At 42.8% G+C, this 24195-nt stretch overlaps 2 protein-coding genes across 2 annotated transcripts; both read right to left on the minus strand.

Annotated features, from left to right (window-relative positions):
* Positions 1–20927: 20927 nt before the first annotated feature.
* Positions 20928–21447, minus strand: LOC120944876 (60S ribosomal protein L27a-like). Its single transcript, XM_040358626.1, has one exon. The coding sequence runs from the start codon at positions 21423–21425 to the stop codon at positions 20979–20981; it is 447 nt and encodes a 148-aa protein (XP_040214560.1). The 5' UTR covers positions 21426–21447; the 3' UTR covers positions 20928–20978.
* A 685-nt stretch (positions 21448–22132) lies between these two features.
* Positions 22133–23376, minus strand: LOC120945984 (60S ribosomal protein L27-like). The gene is made up of 2 exons (XM_040360596.1): positions 23279–23376; positions 22133–22513 (listed from the first exon to the last, which is right to left on the minus strand). Exons 1-2 carry the CDS (start codon positions 23343–23345, stop codon positions 22170–22172), a joined length of 411 nt encoding a protein of 136 aa, XP_040216530.1. The 5' UTR covers positions 23346–23376; the 3' UTR covers positions 22133–22169.
* Between the last annotated feature and the right edge of the window lie 819 nt (positions 23377–24195).

Here is a 24195-nt window from a genome sequence, read left to right on the forward strand (position 1 = left end):
CCAGCTGTTTCTTGCGGAGAAAACCGTGCGTGTGTACGAGGCTTTAGATTAAACCTCTTTCTTCTAATTTTAATGAGTGGCCACGTGCCTTAATAAACTCCCTTCCTGTTTTTGCTCTGCTGACCCTTCATTGGATCCCTTACCCACAGCTCCCGGGTGAGACATTTCCGCCGCCCCCCGGTGCGACTTTGGCACGCAGCACCCTGCATCTCTGTGAGTATGGATCCCTCAGTTTGATTCCCATAACTCAATTTATTTGACATATTTCCATGTTCTTTACTATGTTATTTCTTGTTACTATTTTACCTTATAGATCAGTGATGGCGAACCTTGGCACCCCAGATGTTTTGGAACTACATTTCCCATGATGCTCATGCACTCTGCAGTGTAGTGGAGCATCATGGGAAATGTAGTTCCAAAACATCTGGGGTGCCAAGGTTCGCCATCACTGTTATAGATCATGTCTATGCATCAACCCCTGAAGAGTGAGACTGAACTCATGAAACATGTTGGGTCACCATAGATGCTATGGCATACCTACTATGGATTACTTTATGATTGCATGTAACAATGTAATGGATATTTACATTTGGGCCAACTGTTTGGCATTTTAAAAATGTTTCCAGTCCGATTACTGGCATATTCAATAAACCTACGCTATGTTTTTATTACTGACTGTGTGGCGCTTCATCCAAAGTCCCTGTGGGCAAAACTTGACAGGGGTGTCAACAATCCGCTAAAGGAAAACACTTTTGGCTATACTTACACTTCAAAAAAAATTGACTGATACTAATCTTTTCCCATGTGACAGTACTGGTGCTTGGCCATCAGTCACTCAGGAACCCAGCACAGTCACATATGGGCAAGGAAAACGTTTTTGCAATTGAGGACTTAAGCCCTGTACACACAGGCCAGAATCTCGTCAGGAAAAAAACGTTGTTTTTCCTGACAAGATTCTTGGCAAGAATCTCTTGCCACCCGCGAGTGTACAGACACTCCGTTCAAAAGGACCGAATGGCAAGAACGCAGTGACGTCACCGTGTACGACGAGCATGCACTTATCACATTCGATGCCGTCACCGCCATCTTGCTGCACCCTACCTATGCCTAGGATGCTACCGCGCATGCGTCAAAGTCATTTCAAGCATGCACAGGTTTTTACGGCGACAGGTAAATATACACACTCTCGTGTTTTTTGGCAGGAAAACCAAGAATCACGACGAGAAAATAGAGAGCAGGTTCTCTATTTTTCTTGTTGAGATTTTAGGCAGTTTTCTTGATGAGAAACCTGAAAGCCTCGTACACACGCTCGGTTTACTCGGCAAGAAAGCTCTGCCAGCAGTTGCCTTGCTGGTTCTTGCTGAGTAAACTGAGCGTGTGTATGAGGCTTTACACAATTTAGATCCTCAAGCAGGCTGAATAGAAAAATGGGATAGCAAAGCAAAGCTATATACTAATGCCGCGTACACACGATCATCATGAAAAAATAACAACGTTTTTCCAACTTCATCATTAAAACGACGTTGCCCAGACACCATCGTTTTTTAAAAATGCTCTAGCAAAGCGCGGTGACGTACAACACGTACAGCGGCACTATAAAGGGGAAGTTCCATGCGGATGACGCCACCCTTTGGGGCTGCTTTAGCTGATTCCGTGTTAGTAAAAGATGATTTTTGCTTTTCTGTCTGTTACAGCGTGATGAATGTGCTTACTCCATTATGAATGGTAGTTTTACCAGAACGAGCGCTCCCGTCTCATAACTTGCTTCTGAGCATGCGCTGGTTTTTAACGTCATTTTAGCCCACACACGATAATTTTTTTACAACCCGAAAAACTACATAGTTTAAAATGTCGTTAAAAAATGCAGCAAGCTCGAAAAAAATAAATAGTCGTTTTTCAGAAGCCTAAAAATGATGTGAAGCCCACACACGATCATTTTAAATTACATTTTTTTAAAACAGCGTTTTTTTCATGCCAAAAAATGATCGTGTGTACGCGGCATTACAGCCAGGGCTGGCCCAACTTTTGCTGCCTGGATCCAGAATTAAATGCTGCCCCCCCCAATTTTTTTTTTATATGACATACTGTTAGGTTCAATTCCAAGGGGCAGACTAGGGCAGTATAGGGACAGGCTAGAGTAGTACAGTAGGTGTTTGTGATATTGTGTTTTTAGCACGACAGCATCGCGCTGATTCTCGGCGACATGGTGCCGAGATCTCGCCGACATCTCACACTCACTGGAATAGTGACAGCACATCCCAGCAAGCGCGTCATAGAAGCGACGGGAGATCCGACTTGGATTCCCGCCAATTCTACACGTGTGCGGCGTTTGTTATGAATCCTGAGGGGGAAGTCCCCGCCGGATTTTAAATAAAAATCCGGCATGGGTTCCCCCCTCAGGAGCATACCGGGCCCTTAGGTCTGTTATGGGTTGTAAGGAGAGCCCCCCTACGCCGAAAAAAACGGCGTAGGGGGTCCCCCTACAATCCATACCAGACCCGTATCCAAAGCACGCTACCCGGCCAGCCAGGAAGGGAGTGGGGACGAGCGAGCGCCCCCCCCCCCCCTCCTGAGCCGTACCAGGCTGCATGCCCTCAACATGGGGGGGTTGGGTGCTCTGGGGCAGGGGGGCGCCCCCAGATACCGGCCCCCCACCCTAAGTGAATGAGTATGGGGTACATCGTACCCCTACCCATTCACCTGCAAGAAAACACAAATAAACCACACAGGGTATTAAAATATTTTATTAGTCTGCTCCGGAGGCCTCCCCTGTCTTCTTCAGCTCTTTTACCAGGGTAGGCTTCTTCTTCCGATTTCCGGGGGTCTTCTCCTGCTCTCCGGGGTCTTCACCGCTCTTCTGTGACGTCTTCTCTGCTCCGGGGGTCTTCTCAGCTCTGGGGGGGTCTTCTTCTATATTCGTCGCTCTCCGCTCTTGACTCAGCGCACCCCGGTTTATCCTCCCGCTGTCCGGTTCCTTCTCCTTCAGGGCTGGCCGCCGCTATACTGGCGGCGGTCAGTCCGCTCTTCTGTAACGGCATCTTCTTCTCTTCTCGTCTTCCGTCTTCTCCAGATGTTGACACGCCGGCCGGCTCTTCTCGCTGCAATGACGTGTGCCCGGCTTGCGTCGGATTTATATAGGCCTCACAGTCCCATCATGCTCCGGTAGGTACCACGTGGGTAGGTATCACATGGGTAGGTACCAGAGCATGTGAATGGACAAGCTAAGGCAGCATAGGGGCAGGCTGGGGCAATATATAGACAGGCTAGGGTAGTATATAGACAGGCTAGGGCAGTATAGGGCTGGGCTGGGGTAGTATATAGACAGGCTAGGGCTGTTTTGGGCAGGCTGAGGTGCCCAGGGGTGTTGTCATCATGACACACAAAACTGCTGAAAAAAAATCTTGGTTGTTAATTTGCTGGGTAAATAGAAGAGAAGGAGAGGCAGTCATGGTTCTGTTTACTTCTCCTCTCAAAGTGCTGCCTGGGTCCAATGGACTGGGACCCATGGTAGGGCCAGCCCTCCTTACAGCTGAGGTGGCTGGTTCTAAAGTTGCGTCTTCTAAAGAGTGTCTTGTAAAATGAGTCATCAGTCAAGAAGCCGAAATAGGTGAATTAAAATATGCAATCTTTCTAAGTGGAGTCTAAAGAGGAGCAATGACAGATTCATGTTTCATGCACCGAAGGTAAGTGTTGTGTAGGTAGCACTTAACAGACCAGGAACATTTCCTACATGCACAAGGAAGCGCATCCATGGCTGTAAAGGGAAGGCTCCGAAAACATCTTGTGTTTCATGGAAAAAACATCCTGCATAGGGGGAGGCAATGATAGCTTATAGATTTTATATCCACATCAAAAAAAAGAACCCCAGGCAACTGTAAAACCTGTTGGAGTTACAAAAGAAGAGGGAATATACCTCAGCAGAGTCTGCTTATAAGTTAAGCATTGTAGAGTTACAGTATGTAAAAGATGGTTGCTAGGCAACTTGGCAGTGAGTCTTGTACCAAAAAGAAGATTTTACAAGTATGCCATTATAACTGCTTAAAATTAAATTTTTGGTGACTGTAGGTCCTAATTTATCTACAGTGCCTTGCAAAAGTATTCACCCCCTTGCCATTTTTCGTGTTTTGTTGCCTCACAAACCGGAATTAACATGGATTGTTTGAGGATTTGTATCATTTAATTTACAGAACATGCCCACAACTTTGAATTTTTTTTTTGTGAAGCAAACAACAATCAGGACAAAATAACAGAAAAAGTAAATGGGCCAGATTCACGTAGATGGGCGTACTTTTGGGCGGGCGTAACGTATTTGATTTACGTTACGCCGCCACAAGTTTTTCAGGCAAGTGCTTTATTCACAAAGCACTTGCCTGTAAAGTTGCGGTGGCGTAGCGTAAAACACCCGGCGGAATTCAAATTTGGCGGGTAGGGGGCGTGTTTCATTTAAATGAAGCGCGTCCCCGCGCCAAACGAACTGCGCATGCGCCGTCCCTAAAAAATCCCGGCGTGCATTGCTCTAAATGACGTCGCAAGGACGTCATTGGTTTTGACGTGGACGTAAATGGCGTCCAGCCCCATTCACGGACGACTTACGCAAACGACGTAAAATTTCAAAATTTCGACGCGGGAACGACGGCCATACTTAACATAGGATACGCCACCTAGGGGGCAGCTTTATCTTTACGCCGGCATAGCTCTTACGGAAACAGCGTATCTTTACTGCGACAGGCAAGCGTACGTTCGTAAATCGGCGTATCTACTAATTTGCATATTTTACGCCGAACTCAATGGAAGCGCCACCTAGCAGTCAGCGGAAATATTGCACCCTAAGATACAACGGCGCAGGCCATCGTATCTTAGGTAGGTTTAAGTGTATCTCAGTTTGAGCATACACTTAAACATGCGACGGGCTTAGATTGCGAGTTACGTTGGTGTATCTACTGATACGCCGGCGTAACTCTTTGTGAATCTGGCCCAATGTGCATAACTTTTCACCCAATAAAGTCAATACTTTTTAGAGCCAACTTTTGCGACTATCACAGTTCCAAGTCGCTTTGGATAAGTCTCTATGAGCTTGCCACATCTTACCACTGGGCACCTTCATCTCTACGTTTGGGAGTCTCCCACATGCCTTTTCACAAACTCAAAACGTGCCATTTTGTTTTTTGCGGAAAGTAATGGCTTTCTTCTGGCCACTCTGCCATAAAGCCGAACTCTATGGAGCATACAGCTAATTGTTGTCCTATGTACAGATAGTCCAGTCTCTGCTGTGGAACTCTGAAGCTCCTCCAGGGTTACCTTAGGTCTCTGTGCTGCCTCTCTGATTAATGCCCTCCTTGCCCGGTCCGTGAGTTTTGGTGTTCGGCCATCTCTTGGCAGGTTTGCTGTTGTGCCATGTTCTTTCCATTTGGTTATGATAGATTTGATGGCGCTGATAGGGATCACCAAAGATTTTGGTATTTTTTTATAGCCTAACCCTGACTTGTACTTCTCAACAACATTGTCCCTTACTTGTTTGGTGAGTTCCTTGGTCTTCATGGCAGTGTTTGGTTAGTTATGCCTCTTCCTTAGGTGTTGCAGCCTCTGGGGCCTTGCAGCCTACAGGTAAGCCTTATTATAGGCTGAGAAAAATTAAGTTCAATGCTTCCGAGCATGCGTCGACTTGATTCTGAGCATGCATGGATTTTTAACCGATGGACTTGCCCACAGACGATCGTTTTTTTCTATCGTTTTTTTAACCAGATCAGATAATTTTAAAACAGGTTCTAAGTTTTTTCACCGATGGGAAAAAAAACGAGGGGCCCACACACGGTCCATCGGACTGTTTTCATCAGAAGAACCGATCGTGTGTAGAGGGCATTAGTGTAGCAATATTGTTACATTAAATGAAGGTACAACATTTAGTAACATTTAGTACACTTGGAGTCGCCTCTCTTCTCTTTTATACTCTGTAGCTCCTGTTGGATTTTGCTTCTAATCCCCTTGTGGAGGCTTCCATTTGTGGATGGACATTTTATGGTTACACAACTTATCACATTGCTATAATCTTTTTATATGGCTTATGAACTGAAGGATTTATAAATAAATAGTTGTGGAATGAATCATTTGAGTTTCCATTATTTCTCATGGGGAAATTTGCTTTGATATACAAGTGCTTTGGATTACAAGCATGTTTCTGGAACAAATTATGCTTGCAATCCAAGGTTTTACTGTACTGTATATTTTATAGCGATAGAATGCCCACTGTCATAGAAGAAAAATAAAGGACCTTTTTTAATTATATATTTTTTTTTAATTAAATGTAAAAAATTTACTACCGTAATTAAAGACATTTTGCCTAAGTAGATAAAATAGCGTTTCCATCTAGGCAAAAATTTGCCAACTGCAAAATCAGTAATTCGGCCGTAAAATCAGTTTTCCAAAAATCACTACTCTCATCCCCTATTCAGATTTCCAAAAATTGCCCTTGAGTTTCCTGAAATGAAAATATATAGAAGTATTGTTTTGTTTTTCTTGGGTTTCAAATAATTGTCGGCTATGGAGCTGAAATGACTTTTCTACTGATACAAACATTCCAATTTACAATGACATACAGTCAGTGGCTGCATTGGTCTCTGTACAGCGGAATCCAGGAACATAGGATATGACAAGATGAAGCACAATTTCAGTGTCTAGTGTTTTTCTTTCAAGGTCACAATATTATTTTTGGTGTTCAGTTCAAGCACCATATTTACTGCAATCATGTATCTTGAGACGATCCGCTCAGCATTCCCGTCACACGTAGAGGGGGGGGGGGGGGGCAGCCTTTTTGTGACAAAATACACTAGAGAAAATGACCGAATACTTGATAAAACACTTGGAAAAAATTGGCAGAATTGCTATTATAAAGTAATGCCATTTTATTATCCTCTAGACACCATTGTATTTTTTGTTTTATAAACATTAATTGCAAAGTGGAAATTGTATCAAGATGGAACTCATGCTGTCTGATGTCCTAAACTGTGTCTGGAAAATAAGTATTAAAAAAAGACACTAATGGTAATTGACCTTGAGATTACTTTACTTTTTAAATATGGAAAAAAATATAATATGTTAGTAAATTCCACAAAGAATTCCAGTGATGCAATGTGATCGTTGGAGGCCACTTCTATCTTCACCCATCTTGCTTCCGGGTCTGCAGACTCCTGTTCTATGACTGTCCGGAGCCGCGATGATGTCATTCTCCTGCATGTGCACGGGAGCCACCCTTCACAGCACGGGACTCTGAAGGAACGGCATTGTTGCGCCAGTAATGTATTTTTATGTACAGTAAATATCTCCTAAATGGACATTTAGGAGATATTTACACTACCTATAGCATACCTCCCAACTGTCCCTGATTTCGAGGGACTGTCCCCAATTTGGAGCAATGTCCCTCTGTCCCTCATTCTCCTCATTTGTCCCTCGTTTTGGTCTGATCTATATAGATGTATATAAAATGCACTTTTTATCTATCAAAAAGTGTTTCCCAGTGCTAAACTTTCATCTGATTTCTAAATTGCTGAATTTGTAAATTCCAAAAGCCAATACAAAGGAATAGTAGTGGTAAAAAAAGCACTTGTGGGTTTAACCAATCTTATTTTTTTGTACAATTCTCCTTTAAGGGGGCGTGGCAAGGGGTGTGTCCTATGCCTGCATACTTTTGCTGATAGGTGTCCCTCATTCCCATCTCAGAAAGTTGGGAGGTATGCCTATAGGTTAGGGTGACCAGACATCCCTGGTTTCCGGGGACAGTCCCCGGAATTGAGGACCCAGTTTTGTCCTTGAATTGCATGGGTGAACTTAGGGTTGCCACCTGTCCATTTTTTGACACATGTGTCTCTGCCCGCCTCTAACCCAGACAGTGCCTCACCCGACCCGCTTGTGGCTCACTATGCCGCCATATCCGCAGTGATTTCTTCTTCTGCCGGCCAAAGTTTCTCCCTCCCCATCTACCCCCTGTGCTTTGCGCCTCCACTCAGTGTGCTACAGATGGGACACGGAGGTGAAGGTGGAACCTCAATGTTGCCGGATGATCTGGCTGGCTGCAGATGGGACAGGGAAGTGGAGCATTCATCTTGCTTTGGGCTCTGGCTGGCTTCAGGAGGCATACAGAGGCGGGGTTGCAGGCGGAGCCTCCGTGTTACCTGCTGCTCTCTTGAGATTGCCTGGGAGATTTGTACAGTAAGTGTTTGGGGTATTGTGTATGTCAAACAAAGGGTTCTCACCCTCCACCATCCACATATACAGTTTTTACCCCCCATACAGCATCCATCCATACATACAGTTCTCCAACCCCCCCCCCCCCATACACCATCCATATATACAGTTCTACAACCCCCCCACACCATCCATCCATACAGTTCTCCAACCCCCCCCACACCATCCATCCATCCAGTTCTCCAACCACCCATACACAATCCATATATACAGTTCTCACCCCCATACACCATCCATCCAGTCCTCGCCCCCCCCATACACCATCTATATATACAGTTCTCCACCATAACACACACACACACACATCTATCTTAAATTCTAAATAGTATACTTTTTTTATCTCGTGGATGAAATGTGAGAAATTAACTTTATCTATCTACTCTATCTCTAACTATATCATACAATTATTCCATAAACACATACCACATACATATGTAATTTGAGGAAAACATGCTAATTAAATCGTTTACCATTTGCCCAAAACAAATGTCCCCAGATTTCATTGAGATGGAAGTTTACTAACTCTTTAACCACTTTCCGACCGCTGCAATTTTTTTACCATAAATATGTAGAAGAATACATATCGGCCTAAACTGAGGAAAAAAATTATTTTATATATATTTTTGGGGGATATTTATTATAGCAAAAAGTTCAAATATTGCTTTTTTTCCCCCAGAGATGATCAAATACCACCAAAGGAAAGCTCTATTTGTGGGAAAAAAAGGACGTCAATTTTGTTTGGGTACAACGTTGCACGACTGGCACCGCGCAATTGTCAGCTAAATCAACGCAGTGCAAAATCGCAAAAAATGCTCTGGTCAGAAAGGGGGGTGAAGTGGTTAAAATCTGGTCACCTTACTATAGATAAGCCTTATTATAGCTTTACCTATGGGTGAAATTTAGAGATGGAAGTTTACCTCCTCTTTAACCACTTGCTTACTGGGCACATAAACCCCCTTCGTTCCCAGGCGAAATTTCAGCTTACGGCACTGCGTCGCTTTAACTGACATTTGCGCGGTCGTGCGACGTGGCTCCCAAACAAAATTGACGTCCTTTTTTCCCCACAGATAGAGCTTTATTTTTGTGGTATTTGATCACCTCTGCGGTTTTTATTTTTTGCGCTATAAACAAAAAAAGAGCGACAATTAAAAAAATATATATATATTTTTTACTTGTTGCTATAATAAATATCCAAATTTTTTTTTTTTAAAAAAAAACTTTTTTTTTCTCAGTTAAGGCCGATACGTATTTTTCGACGTATTTTTGAAAAAAAAAAAAAAATCGCAATAAGCGACTGGTTTGCGCAAAAGTTATAGCTCCTACAACATAGGGGACAGAATTACGATTTTTTTTATGATTTTTTTTTTTTACTAGTAATGGCGGCGATCTGCGATTTTTATTGGGACTGCCATATTGCGACGGACGTATCGGACACTTTTGACACAAATTTGGCGCCATTCACATTTATACAGCGATCAGTGCTATAAAAATGCACTGATTACTGTATAAATGTGACTGGCAGTGAATGGGGTTAACACTAGGGGGTGAGGAAGGGGTTAAATGTGTATCCTGGGTGTGTTCTAACTGTGTGGGGGGAGGGGAGTGACTGGGGGAGGTGACCGATGCTGTGTCCCTATGTACAAGGGACATAACAACTGTCTCCTCTCTTCTGACAGCACATGGAGCTCTGTGTTTACACCCCATCATTACACACAGAGCTCCACGTCCCTGCTGTCTTACCGACGATCGCGTGTACCCGGCGGACATCGCGGCCGCCAGGTACACGCATCGGCTTCCCAGCGATGCGCCGGGACAGTGTTTACCCGCTGCACGCCCCCCAGAGGCGCGCGCGGGTAATGCTTTTAAATGACGTCCAAAGACGTCCAGTTGGAACCTGAGAGCCGCGCTGTTGACGTCTTTTGTCAATAGCGTGGGTCTCAAGTGGTTAAATCCCCTTTCTTTCCAGTTCTGATGCTCAGCTTGAACTTCAGCAAGTCCTCTTCACCACATCTAGATGCCTAAATGCATTAAATTGCTGCCATGTGATTGGCTGATTAGCAATTTGTGTTACCAAGCAATTGAACAGGTGTACCTAATAAAGTGGCCGGTGAGTATATTTTCCCTTATGTCCATGCCTACAAAACTGCCAATATTCTTTATTATGAGCCTATATACAATATACAAGATAGATTACAACACCAATGATCGTGTGTGTGCAAACTCTCCCTGATTGGCTACCCTGGATCTAGGGCCCGCCTACACACAGATTGGTGCTCCCACTCCATAAGGACATATGTTGCTTTGATAACCCCTTAGTTAGGGCATTCAATGTCAGACTTAAAAATGGCATTTCCCCAGAGGTACTTCCTCCATTACACGAGCTTATAAGCAGCAATCAAATCTGAATTCTGTAAAGAAAAAAAAAGCCTTTGCATTGCAATAGTCCATAAAGGGGCTCACGTCAGAATATCTTTAGGTTCTTGCGAAAAAAATAAAATTCCATAATTTTGTATTCGCTTCACGTGCCCATTTTCTGGAAAATCTTCATGTTTTCAGCCAAATGAGTAGCTGTTTTTTTTTTCCCTTTCTCCTGACATACCCCTGGCCTCCGTGCCAGACATTTTCAACACTTACTCATCTGCAATATTTGACACCTCATTAACTATCAAATCAGGCTCTTCCACACCGCAGGCCCATTCATCAGCGAGTGCAGTGTGTTACAAAACAGTCAGCTTGCTTGTGGAGCATGTCTCTGATCCATCAAGCTCACTCGATTCGTTCTGCACTGCACTCAGGCACGTCCCTGAGCCGCTCGCTGAGGTAATTCAAGCCCCACCGCAAAACAAGGGCTGTGTTTCAAGTCCGTACGGCTTGGAATTAATAAACTATAAACTGCTCATTACGATTCATTACCAGCTAATGACATTAATGGGGCACACAGAGGCGGTGGCCACTTTGCTGCCTGAGCCATTATTCACCATAAGTGAACTGGCAATCCACTGGAGATCTCTGACGTCATAGAGGTATGGGCAACATTTTCTCCTTCACGTCCTCGATTGTTAGGCGATGGAAGAAAAAAAAAATGGAGATTTATAGGGCAAGGGCATCATGAAAACTCTACTGAAGGAACAGATATGAACAGGATCGGAGAAGCAGGACCCATGTCTGTCAGTCAGTTGATGAAAGACATGCTTGGACTTCAAAGTGCCCAGATGGATATTAACCACTTGCCGTCCACCCACAGTATATATATATATCATTATATACATCATTACTTTGACGTTTAGAACCGGCGTTATGGGGCGATTTGGCATCTGCTAGAAGTGATCCTGGTGGCTACTTTGCTGCCTGAGCTATTATTCACCATAAGTGAACCGGCAATCCACTGGAGATCTCTGATGTCATAGAGGTATGGGCATCATTTTCTCCTTCACGTCCTCGATTGTTAGGCGATGGAAGAAAAAAAAATGGAGATTTATAGGGCAAGGGCATCATGAAAACTCTACTGAAGGAATTGAGGATAATACAGACAGAGATATGAACTGGATCAGAGAAGAAGGACCCATGTCTGTCAGTCAGTTGGACTTCGAAGTGCCCAGATGGACATTAACCACTTGCCGACCACCCACAGTATATATATATCATTATACATCATTACTTTGACGTTTATGCCACGTACACACGGTCATTTTTCGGCATGAAAAAAACGAAATTTTTAAAAACGTCATTTAAAATCGTGTGTGGGCTTCACATCGTTTTTCGGCTTCTGAAAAACATTTTTAAAATGTTGTTTTTCAGGCTGAAAAAAATGATCGTGTGTGGGCTAAAACAACGTTTTAAACCCGCGCATGCCCAGAAGCGAGTTATGAGACGGGAGCGCTCGTTCTGGTAAAACTACCATTCATAATGGAGTAAGCACATTCATCACGCTGTAACAGACAAAAAAGCGCGAATCATCTTTTACTAACACGGAATCAGCTAAAAGCAGCCCAAAGGTGAATAGAACTTCCCCTTCAGAGTACCGTCGTACGTGTTGTACGTCACCGCGCCTTTGTTCATCATTTTTCAAAAACTATGGTGTGTGGGCAACGTCGTTTTTAATGATGAAGTTGGAAAAACTTAGTTTTTTGGACATGCTGAAAAATTTCATTTTTTTCATGACGAAAAACGACCGTGTGTACGCGGCATTAGAACCGGCGTTATGGGGCGATTTGGCATCTGCTAGAAGTGATCCTGGTGGCCACTTTGCTGCCTGAGCCATTATTCACCATAAGTGAACTGGCAATCCACTGGAGATCTCTGACGTCATAGAGGTATGGGCATCATTTTCTCCTTCACGTCCTCGATTGTTAGGCGATGGAAGAAAAAAGAAAATGGAGATTTATAGGGCAAGGGCATCATGAAAACTCTACTGAAGGAATTGAGGCTAAAACAGACACAGATATGAACAGGATTGGAGAAGCAGGACCCATGTCTGTCAGTGAGTTGATGAAAGACATGCTTGGACTTCAAAGTGCCCAGATGGACATTAACCACTTGCCGACCACCCACAGTATATATATATATCATTATATACATCATTACTTTGACGTTTAGAACCGGCGTTATGGGGCGATTTGGCATCTGCTAGAAGTGATCCTGGTGGCTACTTTGCTGCCTGAGCCATTATTTTGCCCCTCATAAAGCAGGGGTAAGTCATGTTAAAGTATGGACGTCGGAAACGTCGGAACAGCAGTCGTATTTTACGTCGTTTACGTAAGTCATACGTGAATGGGGCTGGGCGTAGGTTACGTTCACGTCGTACGCTTTGAGCCGTCCTATCTTAGGGAGTATATGCGACGTGATTCTGAGCATGCGCGCGCTTGCGCCGTTCGTACGGCCATGCATTTACATGGGGTCACGATTCATTTTAATACAACACGCCCACTACCTGCCTACTTTGAATTAGGCGGGCTTATGCCGGCCTATTTACGTTAAGCCGGCATAAATATGGGAGCAAGTGCTTTGTGAATACTCAGCTTGCCTCTCAATGTTACGTCGGTGTAGCGCATATGAGATGCGCTACGCCGGCACAAAGATACGACAATGTACCTGAATCTGGTCCAAACAGTACATTTTCAAGTACATTTAGGCACAAATAGCATTTCTAAATCTTTCCTGTAACTTTGCAAAGTTTCACTTTTTAAGCTCAATCCTGCTTTATATCAAACCTGTACTTTTCATATTCCGGGAAACGTAACAGGTTTGTTGGAGTGAATAAACACCCCTCTTTCTGTGCGCCTGCATTTTGAATGGGATAAGAAAAAATAACTGAAAGTATTAATAAATGCTTAGTCAATCTCCATTGACAGAAAGGGAAATTGCTACACCCATTAAGTGGTTCATAGCTTTTGATCAAATGTTTTTTAAATCATTGTATGATGTAGAATAAAATAGAATAGAATAAATTATTGCATTTTTTAAGTTATTTGAAAATTGTATTCAGCTTATTCAATGAAAATCAATAATGTATATTGTCTTCTATTCCAGAAATACATTTACATTTATTTTCCTAGCATTGAATCTATGTAAGATGTTTAAAGGTTGCTTATAGAATATTTAGCTGAGTCTGTATTAATTGGGCAACTAATTGTTTTTATTATTTTTTAAGCTTACTGTGGGGAAAATAATTATTTGATCTCCTTACAAAGAAATGAAGGGTCTATAATTTTTATCATAAGTGTATTTTAAATAATAGAAACAGAATATCCAGAAAAAAACCCACGATACAAATGTTATAAATTGAGTAGTTCAGTGAGTAAAATAAGTATTTGATCCCCAAGCAAAACATGACTTAGTGCTTGGTGAAGAAAACCTTGTTGGCAAACATAGGGGTAAGAAGTTTCTTGTAGTTGGTGACCAGGTTTACACACATCTCAGCAGGGATTTTGGTCCACTCTTTCTTAGGCCGCGTACACACGATCGGTTAAACCGATGAGAATGGTCTGATGGACCGTTTTCATCGGTCCAAACCGATCGTGTGTGGGCCCCATAGGTTATTTATCCATCGGTTAAAACAAAGCCAACTTGTTTTAAATTTAACTGATGGATTCCTAACCGATAGAAAAAAAAACGACCATCGGTTAAAAATCCACGCATGCTCAGAATCAAGTCGACGCATGCTTGGAAGCATTAAACTTTATTTTATTCAGCACGTCGTTGTGTTTTACGTCACCGCATTCTGACACGATTGGTTTTTTAACCGATGGTGTGTAGGCACGACTGACCATCAGTCAGCTTCATCGGTTAACCTATGAAAACAGTCCATCAGACCGTTCTCATCGGATGGACCGATCGTGTGTACAGGGCTTTACAGATCTTCTCTAAATCTTTAAGGATGCTGTCTCTTGGCAAAACAAAATTTCAGCTCCCTCCATAAATTTTCTATAAGATTAAAGTGGATGTAAACCCGAAATGTTTTATTTATTTTTTTGATGTCATAATGTAGAGTATAAGATTACCTATAATCTGTGCCCAGTCTTTTTTTTTTTTTTTTTGTTCCACTTCAGACTTCGCCAACAAAAGACTACCCTGACATAGGACAGGGAGACCTGCTCACGGTATAACCGCCCATAGCGTCTCATTTGTGGCTTTGCATCATATGTGGTTATTTCTTCATATAGATTTTTAATTTTTTTGCTCTTTGTTTTGCTTTGTTTGCTATGTCATTATGTGTGTGGGCCAGCGTGGGCACAGTATGGCAAAGTACAAAAAAAAAAAAAAATTACATCATAAAACCAAAGTGCCCCTACCCAAGTCGACTAACCCAAACCCACCCACCCCCCATACCCTGACCCACCCCTTTCTCTCCGAACCTCAGTCTCTTAGTTTGTCAACTTTTACTTCACTATACTTCCTGTCCTATACCATCCGGACTAGATAACTCTGTGATGACTTATAGTCAACCCAGTCCTGCCATTTAAGTTTGAATCCCCTTTCACCTTCCTCCCCCATAAACTTAAGCTGTTCAATGTAATAAATATCATTTATTTTATCAAGACAATTCTTCATTGTTGGGCTCTCGGGATCTTTCCACTGTTTAGGGATCAGGCTCTTTGCTGCATTCAGGATATGGGGGAGCAAGGTTCTCATATACTGTTTACTAGTCATGTTTGTCCCGTGGAACAAACACACCCACAGGTCTACTGCTATTTTAATTGCAGTAATTTCCTTGATTACTGATACCACTTTATGCCAATATCTGTTGATTTTGGAGCATGTCTACAACCCCTCCAACAGAATCCGGAAGTCTCCCCTTGGAATCGATGTGCAATATCTGGGGTGATATACCATCTTGATAAACATTTAAAATTCATTTCTATCAACCCGCAGTTAGTTGAAGTGATATGCGTCATCTTCAATATTTTCCCAAAATCTCTCTCAGTGTCCCCTGTTGCCAACTCTTCATCCCACTTTTTAATATACGGAGGTAGCCCCTTATTTTTTAGTCCCGACAATATTTTATAAATCCGTAAGATCCAGCCTCATCCGCTCGAGGCTAGACACATACGCTCTAGTGGGAGCAAATTTCCCTCTAGCCTGATCGGACGAGGAAGGGAGTCCACAAAATGTTTCAACTGTTGGTATCTCAGCCAATTCAACTCAAACATTTCTTTGTGTTCCCCAAGTTCCTGATAATTACAGAGTTTGCCATCTTTCAGTATATCCCTTAATTTTACGTCAGTTTTCTTTATCCAACTCCCAGACAAGCTTACTTTCCCTGGTGCAAAATAATTTGTGTCGTATAGTGGTATTAATAGGGAATTGTATCTGTGCCCAGTCTTGCCACACAGAGTTTATCCAGCTCTAAGCAATCCTCTTTTATTGTTCAGTGAAATAAAAACAGACTTACAGAAAAAAACCTTAGTCCGGTCCGCCCCCTTGCTGTGAGTGACAGGTAATTTACATATCTCATGCACTAGCTTGGAGAAGGGCATTATTTTTTTAATTCCCACCCCCACTCCTTTTCTGAAGTCATGTGGTTACTTTTCTGGATTTTGACTGGATGTTAGTGATCATAGCAGAATTTAGTGTAAGGAATACACAGGAAAAAATGCATGTTGACAAAGGGAGTGTAAAGGTGGGCGGGGAGTCTACTGACATCAAGACACCACCCACAGAGCTCCAGACAACAGATCCACCCACAGAATCTGCAGTTTTTCAGATCTTATAACAGACAGAGGGGGAGACATGTGACAGGTAAGGATACATGCAGGAGGCATCTATATCCTTATAGATCAGCACCATGGCAGTAGTTTAGAAAGGATGAGAGGGGCTTTACATCCACTTTAAGGTCTGGAGACTGGCTAGGCCACTCCAAGATCTTAATGTGCTTCTTCTTGAGCCACTCCTTTGTTGCATTGGCAGTATTTTGGGTCATTGTCATGCTGGAAGACCCATCCACGACCCATCTTCAGTGTTCTGGCTGAAAGAAGGTTCTAATCCAAGATTTTACAATACATGGTCCCGTCCATTGGCCCCATAATGCGGCAAAGTCAGCCTGTACCTTTAGCATAGAAACGGCCCTAATGCATAACGTTTCCACCTCAATGCTTGACTGTAGTGATGGTGTTCTTGTTGTGTTATGTTTATCTTGGGGATCAAATACTTATTTTACTCACTGAACTGCAACTTAATTTATAGCATGTGTTTTGTGTGTTTTTTTATGTTTTTTGGTTGATAGTCTGTCTTTCTCATTTAAAATACACCTGTGATAAAAATTATAGACCCTTAATTTCTTTGTACGTGGACAAACTTACAAAATCTGCCAGGGATCAATTAATTAATTTCCCACTGTATGTCCGCTAACAATAATGTTTAATGTATCAAAAAGTTAGACCCTAAAAAATATATTATTATTATTATTATACACGATTTATATAGCGCCAACAGTATATGCAGTGCTTTACAATGTATAGGGGGGACAACACAATTACAGTACAGTTCAATACAGAAGGTACAGAAGGGGCCCTGCTTGTAGAGCTTACATTCTAAAGGGAGGGGGGGGGGGGGGGTGGTGGTACAAAAGTTAATAGCTGCAGGGAATGATTTGATGGGGGCGGCTCAAGGACAGTTGTTAGGTGGGTGTGGGATAGGCTTCCCTGAATAAATGAGTTTTCAGGAATTTCCTAAAGGTGGACAGGGTAGGGGCTGATCAGACAAAAAGGGGACTTTTACAATAGGAGAATTTTTTTTTATTGTACATATTTATATGGGTTCAATACAGTGTTGCCAACAGTTTGGCTCCTCTTGAACTCAGACATCTGTCATTATGGCGCCCGTCTCCGTAGTTTGGCATTTTAGTTAAAACACGATCCCGACACTGAAACAGTTTTTAAAGTAAACCTTTCACAAATCTGTACACTTTAAACAAAATGCATAGTTTGTTTGGTGTAAACTGTACTTCTAGATGTTCAGAAAATCTAGAGATTTATTCGGCTGAAGTTGTATGCAAATCTTGACTTTTCATTCCTAGCCTCCCTATTGGTCAATGAGGCCACTCACCATATTAAAATACCAATAGGGAGACTCATACGGTGGTGAAGCCAAGATCGACATATACAGGGAAAGTCAAGATTTGCATATAAATGTAGCTGCTTGTATCTCGGGGTCTACTAATTGTTTTGACATTGAGTTTTCACTGAAGGTAAGCTCTGCTTATGAATTATTTTATTATACTGTATGCTCAGTTTGAGATGCCCAGATTTGTGAGAGGTTTATTTAACCACTTGAGACCCGCGCTATTGACAAAAGACGTCAACAGCGTGGCTCTCAAGTGCCAACTGGACGTCTTTGGATGTCATTTAAAAGCATTACCCGCGCGCGCCACTGGGGGGCACGCAGCGGGTAAACACTGTCCCGACGCATCGCTCGGGAGCCGATGCGTGTACCTGGCGGCCGCGATGTCCGCCGGGTACACGCGATCGTCGGTAAGACAGCAGGGACGTGGAGCTCGATCTGTGTGTAAACACAGAGCTCCACGTGCTGTCAGAGGAGAGGAGACCGATCTGTGTTTCTTGTACATAGGGACACAGCATCCGTCACCTCCCCCAGTCACCCCCCTCCCCCACACAGTTAGAACACACCCAGGCTACACATTTAATCCCTTCCTCACCCCCTAGTGTTAACCCCTTCACTGCCAGTCACATTTATTCAGTAATTAGTGCATTTTTATAGCACTGATCGCTGTATAAATGTGAATGGCGCCAAATTTGTGTCAAAAGTGTCCGATGTGTCCGCCATAACGTCGCAGTCCCAATAAAAATCGCAGATCGCCACCATTACTAGTAAAAAAAAAAAAAAAAAAAAAACTCATAATTCTGTCCCCTATTTTGTAGGCGCTATAACTTTTGCGCAAACCAGTCGCTTATTGCGATTTTTTTTTTGTTTTTACAAAAATACGTCGAAAAATACGTATCAGCCTTAACTGAGAAAAAATAAAAACCGCAGAGGTGATCAAATACCACCAAAATAAAGCTCTATTTGTGGGGAAAAAAGGACGTCAATTTTGTTTGGTAACCACGTCACACGACCGCGCAAATGTCAGTTAAAGCGACGCAGTGCCGTAAGCTGAAATTTCGCCTGGGAACGAAGGGGGTTTATGTGCCCAGTAAGCAAGAAGCAAGTGGTTAAAATATTACAATAATTTGAACACTTTTAAAGCCAAACTCCACCTTCCTGTAAGGCAAAAAATAAATGCACGTGCCTACCAGGGATGAGGCAAAAACATCTGGGTTAAATTCCTGAAGATTTGGCCAAATATCATTGAAGCCAATGGGAGCCAAATCTGTCAAATCAATTTTATTGTTAAGGCTAATAGCCAAGGTATAGGCAAAAAAAAGGCCATGGATCAAGGAGGATATGGTTTGGAATCAATGTTGGGGAGGGGTTGCAAGCTTGCAAGGAAAAGTGGATTAACCTCTTGCCTACTGGACACTTTTACCCCCCTCCTGCCGAGGCTAATTTTCAGTGCTCTCACGCTTTGAATGACAATTGCGTGGTCATGCAACATTATATCTGTATGCAATTATGATATGTTTTTTGGAACAGATAGAACTTTCTTTGGGGGGTATTGAATTACCCCGGGGTTTTTTATTTTGGTAAACAAATGAAAAAAGACCGAACATTTTGAAAAAACGTTTTCTTTGTTTCTGTTATAAAATTTGATGTGAAGGCTGCACTGATGAGCACTGACAGGCTGCATTGATGGGAATTGATGAGGTGGCACCGATGGCCACTGATGAGGCAGCACTAATAAGTGGCACTAATGGGCACTAATAAAGAGGCGCTGATGAGGCTGCACTGACAAGGCAATATGATGGGCACTGGTATGCTGCACTGATGGGCACTGGCATGCTGCCCTGATTGGCACTGGTATGCTGCACTGATTGGCACTGGTATGCTGCACTGATTGGCACAGGTATGCTGCACTGATGGGCACTGGTATGCTGCACTGATTGCCACTGGTATGCTGCACTGATTGGCACTAGTATGCTGCACTGATGGGCACTGATGGGGCTGCAATAATAATCAGGGCAATGATTATCAGTGCCCTGATTGTAAATGTTCCCTGTCACAGGAAAGCTGGTTTCAGCTTTCTTTTCCTCAGACAGGGACAGAGCTGAGGAACCGATAACTGGCATTTGTTTACATGTGATCATCTGTGATCAGATGTGATCGTCATTGGCTCTTTACCCTGATCGGTGATGTTCTGTGTCCTAGGGAAACGGCTCACTACCAATCGTGGAGCTGCGCTCCCCCAGGGGCGCGCTCGAGCACCCTACCGCCGTCAATTTGCTATAGGCCAGACAGGAACTGGTTAACACGTTTGCTGCTTTTGCTATACACATGATAGGAAAGGACACGGACCTCTCCCTATAATCATTCCAGTCTCTTAGAGATGGTATGGATATTGAGGGTGAATCCCGCACAAAAACAAAATCCATACCAGACCCTTCAAAACTAGTACAGACTTTAAGGGGGAAACCCTGTGCAAAAAATGGTGTGGGGTCCCATCACATACTGGACCCTTAATCTGAGCATGCAGGGAATGGGGTAGCATACTAGGCCATATGTCCTTAACATGGAGGGGGCCTATGTTAAATAAGAAAAAGGGACTCTTCCCCACAACCCTGGGCTGGTGGTTTTGGGGGTGTGGGGGAATTATTTGAACCTGAAAGGCCTATATCAGCTACGGAGCCCTTAGATATCCTGTTTCCTCCTAGTGGATAAGTAAGGGGTACATGGTACCTTGACTCATTCACAAAAATGTCAGTTGTAAATAAACACACACACATTTTTGACATGTACAAACAACCCACTATAGTGCACAGCAGGCCATCAGCTCACAATCCCCAGTGTAGATGTATGAAAATAGCAGCTAGTCTTGAAGGCAGGGAGAAAATTGGTGATTAGACAGTCATAGGATGCTGCAGTTTCCTTCAAAGATCTGGGCAGATCCAAACTAGCATAAGGACAGAAAAGCAGGAACGTGGGATCGCATTAAAAAAAAAACTTGTAGTTATTTGGTGAATTAAAATTAAATGCCTACATTCAAGATGCTATAGACCAACATAGTCTGGGGACTGTGTGAGGCAGCAGTAGATAATTCCGAAGTTGGTTCAAAGGGGACCCACTCTGGATGACAAATATTTTTTTTTTTTTTTTTTACAGAATGGAAGTTTAATTGTTTCATACAGCTTTTATGCTACCAGCACACAAGCACCGCTGACACCTTTAATCTTCTCCTCGGCACGTCGGCTGAAGAACTTGGCTTTTACAATGACTGGCTGCTTGGGGAGCTTGCCTTTGCCGAGCACCTTGAAATAACCGTCATGCACTGCGTCAATGACTGGTGCTGGTCCCTCTGGGTTCTTAGCGTTCTTCAGTCTGGTCTGTTCACTGACCAAAGTCCACAGTTTGTCCAAGTTGATTGTGGGACAAAAATGCTGATTCTTCTTCAGATGGTAATGCCTCATGCCGACCTTACCAAAGTAACCAGGGTGGTATTTATCAAAGTTGATTCTGTGATGATGCAAACCACCGGCATTACCACGACCACCAGGATGCTTTCTGTGTTTGCCAACACGACCATGGCCGTGACTGACGTGTCCACGGAGCTTCCTTGTCTTTCTTAGCTTAGTAGGCATGGCGGCGGCTGCGAGAGAAAGAGAGCGACAAATTAAGTTAACACAGAGAGTTGCATCTGCCACCACCGTTATTCTCCGTGGCCACGCGCTACATCCATAGGGGGTAGGGGGTGTATTGCGTAACGAGGGCATTCCCTCTTTGTCAAATAAAGACAACAGTTTTTCAATGGGATCCCAACTTTTTGACAAGTCCTTTATTACTCCTTCCCCCCCAAAAAAATCCAGCACTGTAAATCCAGTCTCAGTCCTAATAAAAATGCAACAAAACTATCCCCTATTTGGTAGACGCTCTAACTTTTGTGCAAACCAATCAATAAACACTTATTTTAATTTTTTCTACCAAAAATAGGTAGAAGAATACGTATCGGCCTAAACTGAGGGAAAACATATTTTTTATATATATTTTTTGGGGATATTTATTATAGCAAAAAGTAAAAATGTTTGCATTTTTTCAAAATTCTCGCTCTATTTTTGTTTATAGCGCAAAAACTAAAAACCACAGAGGTGATCAAATACCACCAAAAGAAAGCTCTATTTGTGCCGAAAAAAAAGACGCCAATTTTGTTTGGGAGCCACGTTGCACGACCGCGCAATTGTCAGTTAAAGCGACGCAGTGCCGAATCGCAAAAAGTGGCCAGGTCTTTGAGCTGAATAATGGTCCGGGGCTTAAGTGGTTAATATTCAAACTTATTCTGTGACTTTTTTTTTTCAAGCCCTTTATTGGTATACCACATGAACAGTGCTTTAGAACCGCAGCTTCTGGAAGAACCACTTGTTTTTGCCCGTCTTGTACCTTTCCTCAAATTTTACTTTGGCTTCCCTTCTGGCTTTCAGTTTCAGAGCTGGGTCCCTGAAAACATCCTTGTTCACCACAGCTTTGTCAAGAGGGATATCAACAGAGTATCTGGTTGGCATGAGGTGGTTGTAGTTGTACACCTTCACGAATGACTTGATCTTGGAACGCTTGGCAATTCTCTTCTTGCCCATAGTGGCAGTCACCTTACGAGGATAGCGATCAATGCCAGCAACCAGGGCGTGGCTGTACTGACGGTCAGAGGTGCCATCATCAATGTTCTTTACAATGACAGTGTGGTGGACGTGCTAAAATGAAAATGTGATTTTATGTTATGATTAGAATCACTGAAATATTTCTCTTTCCTATATTCCTTATACTGTTTGTTTTCATACGCATTATGCATATGTATGTATGGGAATGATCAATACTGCTTGTTTTCCTTGATAAGATTTGTCAGATATGTTTTTTTAAGTATATTTCAACTTGGATGGATATACAAAAGGGATAAAGGAAAAGTTCATCTTCCATTTTCTCCTTCTGCTTCTCATCTTTCGAATGTGTGCTCCGGCCCATCCCCCTATTGCATTCCTAGATGGCTTTTATTCCAAAACCCCCTTCTCGTTCCTTGCTCTGTATGGAAGAGGAAGACCACCCCTCCCCCCGTGTGAAGCTTGTGGAGGAAACTTGCTGAACTGACAATGGACTTTTTATGACACATGGATTTTCAAGAAGAACATGGAATAGGAAAGACCCTTATATGGACTGACCAATGAGAAGCTTCATGCCAAGGGCAAGCCACACAGGGAAGGAGGGTAGAGTGGATGTCTCTGTATAATGTGAACCAATCAATGCATGTTTTGTGATTCTATGCTTTTAATAAAGCTGTGGGGGCCATAGCTCAGTCTCTCTCTTGGCTATTGAATGTTGGAAGGTGAGCATGTGAAATATTTTTGTCTGTAGATTGCACTGTCTCACCATAGGAATTTTTAATCAGGCGGTAGAATGTGTTTCCTCCCTGAGAAATTGTGTCAGGAAAATAATTAGTCCACATCAACAGCTTTGCGGCCTGCATAGCGTCCTGCTAAAACAAGGACAACTTTCCCTGGTTTCATGAACTTGCCCATCTTCGTTTCAACTCAATGGCCGCCCTGAAAATAAAACTGTGACTATTATTAGACATTGCAGTTCACTTTCTGCTAGTGTCAATTTGTACAATGTGAAAGCCTTTACATTCTTAGTTTTCTCAGGAAATCAAAAGTAAGAGCATGAACTTTATTTGGTAAGGACTGTCTCTCGGTCCCTGTTCACCTCTGCACTGCATGGAAGATGTAGAAAATGCCGCCATCCTTTCATTATTTCACAGGTCTAATTCTCATTCCATCTCCAGTCCAAAACGCAATCCAGTGAAGAAAAGATTTATGTTGCATCAAGGTCCAGAATAATTACTGGGTCTCTGGATAGTCCCAGTGGTCATTTTGTGCTATACAAACGCAATACTATAATTATATACTAATCAGACTGGACTCGCTAATGAGCAAGGAGCTGGAACAGACACAAATTCAAGGCTCGGGGGCCGTTTAAGTGAAAGTTGGAAAAAGACAAAAATGATGTGAGATGTCTAAAACTTGTGCAAAGAATTAATTGAAAATTTGGACAAAACCCTGACCTTGAAAACAAGAGATCTCATAAGTCAGAATAGCCGTTTTATTTAATTGCTGAAAAAAAAAACAGGTCTCTACTCTCTAGTTTATCCCCTAGTTGAGATAATGTTAAAATGGTTTAGACAAGCTGAATATGCAAGTTTAAATAGTGATTTCATCTGACAACAGCCAGAATAATTCCAGGAGGGGATAGGAATTGTGCACTATGGGCCAGATCCTCAAAGATGTTACGCTGGCGTATCTATTGATACGCCGCGTAACTTCTACTTTGCTCTGGCGTATCTTTTTTTTGCATCCACAAAACAAGATACGC

This window comes from Rana temporaria, chromosome 7, assembly GCF_905171775.1.
Source record: "Rana temporaria chromosome 7, aRanTem1.1, whole genome shotgun sequence".
Lineage (NCBI taxonomy): Eukaryota > Metazoa > Chordata > Amphibia > Anura > Ranidae > Rana > Rana temporaria.